This window comes from Bison bison, unplaced genomic scaffold (assembly GCF_000754665.1).
Source record: "Bison bison bison isolate TAMUID 2011002044 unplaced genomic scaffold, Bison_UMD1.0 scf7180017864524, whole genome shotgun sequence".
NCBI lineage: Eukaryota > Metazoa > Chordata > Mammalia > Artiodactyla > Bovidae > Bison > Bison bison.
The window spans coordinates 500,927-507,491 of record NW_011495075.1 but is presented as its reverse complement, the minus strand read 5'-3'; the positions used below and the strand labels follow the sequence as shown (position 1 = coordinate 507,491).

Genomic DNA, 6,565 nt, shown 5'->3' with positions numbered 1-6,565 from the left:
CAGGCACTGGGGGGGGGAGCACGGGCACCGGGGTGGGAGCACGGGCACCGGGGCGAGCACGGTCACCGGGAGCCCCTCACTCACAGGGCACCGTACCTGCAGGTCGAGCTGATAGAGCGGGTCTGTCAGGGCGTCGGGGTCGTCCTCCTCGTCGTCCTCGTAGTAGTCCTCCTCTGCAGAGACACGCGGGGGCGGGATGGGAAGTGTCACCCACGAGGCTGCGCTCAAGGGGCACAAAAACCCAGGTGCCGCCCTTCGAGGACACCCCCACCTCCTGGCCCCGTGTGTGTACGGCTGTTATCCGCACTCACCGTATTTACTTGTGGCAAGAATGTCGGACAAGAGCTGGCCAGCCAGGCCGTCCTCCTCCTCCTCATCCTCCTCGTCCTGGTCCTCCCACATGTCGTTGGCGTCGTCTGCTTGGAGATGAGAAGCAGCTGGCACGCGCCTCCCCTCCCACCAGACTGGCCAGGACGGAAGGCCCCAAGGGTCCCTGCACCGCGCCCCTAGTCCCAGGGAGAACCAGGGGTGAGCAGACCCTCCTGGCAGTCTGCCTGAGAGCCGACTGTGCTGGGGGGCGGGAACAGGCTGAGAAGCCCCCAAGAGAAGCCAGCCGGGAAGGGTGGCCTCACGTCAGGCAGCTCCTGGGAGCCAGCCCCACGCGGGCCTGCAAGGCGAGCCCCAGAGCAGTGGGTAGGGAGCGTGCGGGGACGCAGGGCACCTTGGTTCCACTCAGCGGGAGCAGCCTGGCGGGCGGCATTGGCCTCCATGACGCTGGACAGCTCGTTGATGATGAGCTTCAGGATCTTGACCAGCAGAGGGATGTTGGTCCAGCGCTCGGGGTCTGGGGAGGAGAGAAGAGGCTGCCCTGGGCTGCTCCCCGCACAGCACTGCACCCAGCACTCCACCCCCAGGCCACACGCGGCCCCGAGTGCGTGTGTGCAGAGTGCTCAGGTGTGTCCGACTCTGTGACCCCGTGGACGATGGCCCCACCATGCCCCTCTGTCCACTGGACTTTCCAGGCGAGAATACTGGACTGGGTAACCATACCCTCCTTCACGGGATCATCCCGACACGGGGACGGAACCTGGGTCTCCTGCACTGCAGGCAGGTTCTTTACCACCTGAGCCGCCAGGAAGCCCCCCAGTCATGAGGCTCAACGTTAAGATAACTTCATTGTACTCTACGTCAGTTTAGAGGTCAGGAGAGATGAGAGCCTTCAGGGGCTAAAGGGGACGAGCTGTGTCTGTGAGAAAGCTGGGACACAGGGGCCTGGGCAGGTCAGAGCGCCGCAGGCCCCAGAGACGCAGCCTCAGGGACAGCGTGGGGAGTATGAACCTGCAGTTGGATGGCAGCCGTGACAGACATGGACGCAGGGTCCCGGGCCCAGAGCGGGCTGGCCACCAGACATCCTGTCCACTTGCAGCCACAAGAGGACCACACACGCTGTGCCCCTGCTGCGCCGGAGGAACCCATCTCTGACGCCCCTTCTGAATGCCCCCCAGGTGTCCTAGCCCAGCGGGGGTGGGGCACGGCGTCACGCACTCTTGGCCGACTTGGAGCGGGTGCGGACGCCCTCGTCGGGGCTGTGGAGCTCCTCGCCCTTCACGCGGATGTCCTGCAACCGCCGGTCGTCGGCAGTGATGCCGTGCTGTAGCAGCTTACACAGTGCCACGGAGCTGCAGGGAGAGAGCGCTGTGAGCCGGCCTCCCCGGGGACGCGCCCGACCGCGACTGGGTGGGAATGCGCCTCCGGGCCGGCTGGGGGAATGCCAGAGTCCGACTGAGAGGGGCTCCTGTTCCTAAGGGCGGGTGGGTGAGAACAGCTCTTGAGCAAAGCCACATGGACGTCCACCCTGGAAGGCGTGGGGGGCGGTGAGAACAGGGGGTAAAGTCCAGGGTAAATTGTTAGAAACCTGGCTTTAAAAACAAGAGGAAGCCAGCAGCAGCCCTCAGGCGGGGCCGGGGAAGGGCTCTTGCCAGGGAAGATCCCGTTTTCTGGAAATTTCAAGATGGCAGCTACTCGCAGCTACAGTTCAGCAAGAAGGAAGAGGGGCCGGGAGCGTGGTGGGCAGTGGGGCCGGGGGGAGCACGAGGCCCACCTGACTTTGCCCTCGTACTGCCCGTAGAAGAGGTGCTGCCGGCTGGTCCACTCGGCCATCACAAACTCCAGGGCGGGCTTGCCGGTGGGTCCGGGGAGGCTGCACAGGAACTCGAGCAGGGGCTCCAACTGCGTGTGCACCAGGTGTGCGAACACCATGATGAGGGACTAGGGGACAGGGGACAGCGGTTCAGGGACCCGGCACACAGGCCCAGGGCCCCCCGCGGACGCCCCCGCACCTGCATGACGCTGAGCGTCTCGGCCTGCTGCATCTTGCTGAGGACAGCGCGCAGGATCTGGTCCAGGCTCTCGCCCAGCTCCCGGCCCGCCCGGGCGATAAGTGTGGACACCAGGCGGCCCACGAAGGCGGCGGTGAACTCAGAGGTGCGGGGGTCCAGCAGCTGGCTCACCACCTGCATGACGTACCACAGCCCGCTGTGGCCCTGCTCGTCGCGCCACTGCGCCACCTGCTCCAGCGTCACCGACACATAGGCCCGCAGGCACTCGCCTCCGTTCTGCAGACACGGGCAGCCTGTCAGCGCCGGGCTCCAGACCCATACGCACACACCCTCCTCCCAGCCCCTCGTGGGAGCCCAGACACAGATCTCTCATCAGAGGAGGAGCTTCAGCTGCCAGGCTCCACCTCTGGTCCTGGGGAACGCAGCTGAGCTGCAGCTGAGACCGGCCCAGGTCTGGGGACAGAGCAGACCACTGCCTCGAGCCTCCCCAGGTCATCCCTCTGCTGACTCTACTGACGGAAGAGGGCTTCTCGGGGCCCGAGCCTACACGGCTGGGATCTCTTCTGCTGCTCGGACCCCACGCCTTTGAGCAGTCGGAACCTTCCCGGTCCTCCGGACAAGCACAGATGGGAGGGGTTTCTTTCTCCAAGGCAGGAAACGTCTCAGCCTGCTGCTCGTGTGCCACAGCTCAGACACCCACGTGGAGGTACCTGCATGGTGGCGTTGTCGTCCGTGTGCAGGGTGCACTGGGCCACAGCGGGGAAGGCCTGACAGATGAGCAGCTGGGAGAGAGGGGGCTTTGTGCTCCGCACCACCGTGGTCAGGATGTCGATGGCCGTCTGCAGGAGACAAGTCAGGCTGCCTCAGGGGCGGGAAGGGAGGAAGGGGCCCACGGGCCTGCCCACCCACCCAGAGACACTCAGGCCCTAGTGAGAGGCCCCACCGTTCTGCGCCCAGGGACACCCCTGCCCCGAGAACACATCACAGCTGGTCAGGGGCGGCATAGGGCCATAAGGACGAGGACGCACCGCACACAGCCCCGCGGGGATCTTGTCCGCGGGCGCCTGCATGATGCTGACCAGGGTGGGGATCAGCCGTGTCTGCATGGGGCCCTGGCAGGCCTCGATCTGGGACAGCTCCTTGAAGACATCCTGAGACAGGGAGGCCACCACAGGGTCTGGGGAGACAAGACGCGAGCGCTCTGTCCACGCTGCCTGCCACTGGCCCACACCCAAGCCGCCAGCTTTTGCCTGACCTTTCACCCGGACCTGGGGCCCGGGGCAGCCGCTGGGGCCTGGGAGGCAGCATGTGTGTGAGCTGACAGAGTCGGGGACAAGTCAGCAACAGCTGCTCTGAAAACAGAACCTGCCTCTTTCCCTGGGACAAATCTCTAATGCCTATATTCCTGTGAAACATGGATTCATTATGAGCCCAAATGCTTAGAAAAGCAGCCCCCACTGACAGCTTGTTAAGACACCACCACCTCAGAACTGCCTCACACTGATTTTTCTGGGTCCCACATGTTGAGTAGGACTGCATGTCATCTCCTGGGGGTGCTCCCAAAGCCACTCGAGGCAAAAGAGAAGACCTTCAAACAGCAGAGCCTTGTGAAGAAACGGAACTTTAGCTAAACCTGCTTCACCTACCTAAGAAAAACAGAAACACCCTCCAAGGGGCACTCAATGTGCCGGGCGCTAAGACGCACTGTCTGTAGCAGACGAGAACTGCAGCCCACTCGGGGGTGCACGGCCACGGCAGCAAATAAGCAGCAACATAGCCCCTGGGGGAGGCCGCGTGGCGGGCAGGGAGCGTGCAGGGTGGAGTCCTCCTTAGGGCACGCTCTTGTCACACAACGAATCAAGTAAAACATCCACTCCTGCTCAGTTGTTTAAGTTACGTCCGGCTGTCAGTGACCCCACAGACCACGGCCTAAAACGTCCAGTTGACCTCACATTAGTACCACCCCCCTTCCAAGCGTCAATATGCATTCTTCAGGTATAAATGTCCTCAACATTTTTTCTGATAATAAAACCAAAATCTGGGATTCTATTCTACGAGTTTTGGAAAACAATCTATTTACTTACTACAAGGTGAGCACCTCCCTATGGCTTTATTTCTTTGAGACTGGATTATTAATGGCTGCACAGCATTCCATTTTATGGATGTAATTAATCTCTAATTATTTCCAAAGACTTGCTACTACAGAAAACACACTATGAACACCTGATCCTAGACCTCTGTCTGCCTCCTCTTCTTCAGCTCCCCTCTAATCCTAGTTCTAGGCCTCTTCTTTCAGAAAGCTTTTGATTTTGCTGCTCAGCCTCCCACCTCACTGCTGGCTCTTTTCTCCAGCTCCTAAAGAGAGCAAGTCACAGGCGCAGGCTCTCTGCTGTCTGCATCTACACACAAGCAGCCTCTTGCTAACTCACAGTCCCCTCTGCCCTAACGCACAGCCCACGAGACTCGGGGGCATCCGCGCGGCCCCGCCCCGCATACCGTTGCTGTACTTCAGGAAGATGGCGATGGTGAAGGGGCAGATTTTGCTCTCCATGCTCGCTGTGAACTCGGGGTCCACTGTGCACACGATGCACAGGGTCTCCATCACCAGGTTGAGGACCTCGGAGCTGAACTGGGCTGCGAGGTGGATCAGGCCGTCCAGGATGCTGGGGAGGAAGGGCTGCAGCACAGCTGTGCTCTCCGAGACTTTCAGCTGGTCACAGTAGCTGGGGAGCGAGACAAGCAGATGCTCACCAGCAGGCCCGCTCTGGGCTCCCCAGTCAGTGTGACCTGTTACAGAGTTCATGAACCTACTTCTAGAGTTCACTAGACTTTTACATCTTTGTGTAGTTTTTTTTTTTCTTTTAGAATTTTCAGCACCACCATTTCTATGTTTTCTAAGGTATTTCTGCTTTGGTCTTCACGATTTCCTTTAAAATTTCTTTCATCCCATTTTGTTATGAAATCCCAGTCATAGCTATATCCAGATCATTAAGATATTAAGTCAAATGCATTATGCTTCCTCGGACTATAGTTTTAGGCACATTCCTCAGATAGATAGATATAAAAATATAATATGTACTTTTTTGTTATTTTCCAGTTAGTGTTTTTAAATCTCTTCCAATACAACGGTTATTCATTAATAGTAGACTATTCTTTTACTTTCAAGTTACGAAAATTTTGTACTTTTTGGCAGTTTTTGCATCCTAAAATTAGATCAATTTATAGAAACATTTTACTCATACTTACAAATTTGGTGTACTATTTGTGGGGTTTAGATGTTTGTTTTAAAACAGAAAGACTCACAGACTTTGAACCTATGGTGACAGGGGCAGAAGGTGGAGAAGAGGGATAGCGGGAGTTTGGGATGGACATGTACCCACTGCTGTACTGAAAACAGATAACCAACAAGGACCTGCTGCGTAGCACAGGAAACTCTGCTCAGTACTGTAATCATCTAGATGGCAGAAGAGTTTAAGAACAGACACATGTACGACTGAATCTCTGTGCTGACCCCTGACACGAACACAGCACTGTTAGTCAACTACACTCCAACATAAAAATTTTTTAAAAATTTACCTTAAAAAAAACATTACACATACTTCTACCTCCGTTCAGTTCAGTCGCTCAGTTGTGTCTGACTCTTTGCGACCCCATGAATCCCAGCACGCCAGGCCTCCCTGTCCATCACCAACACCTGGAGTTCACTCAGACTCATGTCCATCAAGTCGGTGATGCCATCCAGCCATCTCATCCTCTGTCGTCCCCTTCTCCTCCTGCCCCTAATCCCTCAGCATCAGGGTCTTTTCCAATGAGTCAACTCTTTGCATGAGGTGGCCAAAGTATTGGAGTTTCAGCTTCAGCATCAGTCCTTCCAATGAACACCCAGGACTGATCTCCTTTAGAATGGACTCGTTGGATCTCCTTTCAGTCCAAGGGACTCTCAAGAGTCTTCTCCAACACCACAATTCAAAAGCATCAATTCTTCAGCGCTCAGCTTTCTTCACAGTCCAACTCTCATATCCATATATGACTACTAGAAAAACCATAGTCTTGACTAGACAGACCTTTGTTGGCAAAGTAATGTCTCTGCTTTTCAATATGCTATCTAGGTTGGTCATAACTTTCCTTCCACGGAGTAAGCGTCTTTTAATTTCATGGCTGCAATCACCATCTGCCATGATTTTGGAGCCCCCCAAAATAAAGTCTGACACTGTTTCCACTGTTTC

General features: G+C 56.9%; 1 protein-coding gene across 4 annotated transcripts in view; it reads right to left on the bottom strand.

Moving 5' to 3' along the window:
- The window catches only part of IPO9 (importin 9), a 7,722-nt gene extending 1,755 nt beyond the window's left edge, over nucleotides 1–5,967 (bottom strand). The window contains exons 1-10 of one of the 4 annotated variants that reach the window (XM_010831062.1): nucleotides 5,939–5,967; nucleotides 4,836–5,062; nucleotides 3,368–3,516; nucleotides 3,050–3,178; nucleotides 2,340–2,615; nucleotides 2,102–2,268; nucleotides 1,546–1,679; nucleotides 722–844; nucleotides 312–419; nucleotides 97–173 (exon numbers count right to left, since the gene is read on the bottom strand). In XM_010831062.1, the coding sequence (XP_010829364.1) occupies nucleotides 97–173; nucleotides 312–419; nucleotides 722–844; nucleotides 1,546–1,679; nucleotides 2,102–2,268; nucleotides 2,340–2,615; nucleotides 3,050–3,178; nucleotides 3,368–3,516; nucleotides 4,836–4,941 (1,269 nt within the window). In that variant the 5' untranslated portion in view covers nucleotides 4,942–5,062; nucleotides 5,939–5,967. Of the gene's footprint in view, nucleotides 1–96; nucleotides 174–311; nucleotides 420–721; nucleotides 845–1,545; nucleotides 1,680–2,101; nucleotides 2,269–2,339; nucleotides 2,616–3,049; nucleotides 3,179–3,367; nucleotides 3,517–4,835 lie in introns of all 4 variants that reach the window. The other 3 variants (XM_010831061.1, XM_010831059.1, XM_010831060.1) reach the window with 3 other exon arrangements.
- Between the last annotated feature and the right edge of the window lie 598 nt (nucleotides 5,968–6,565).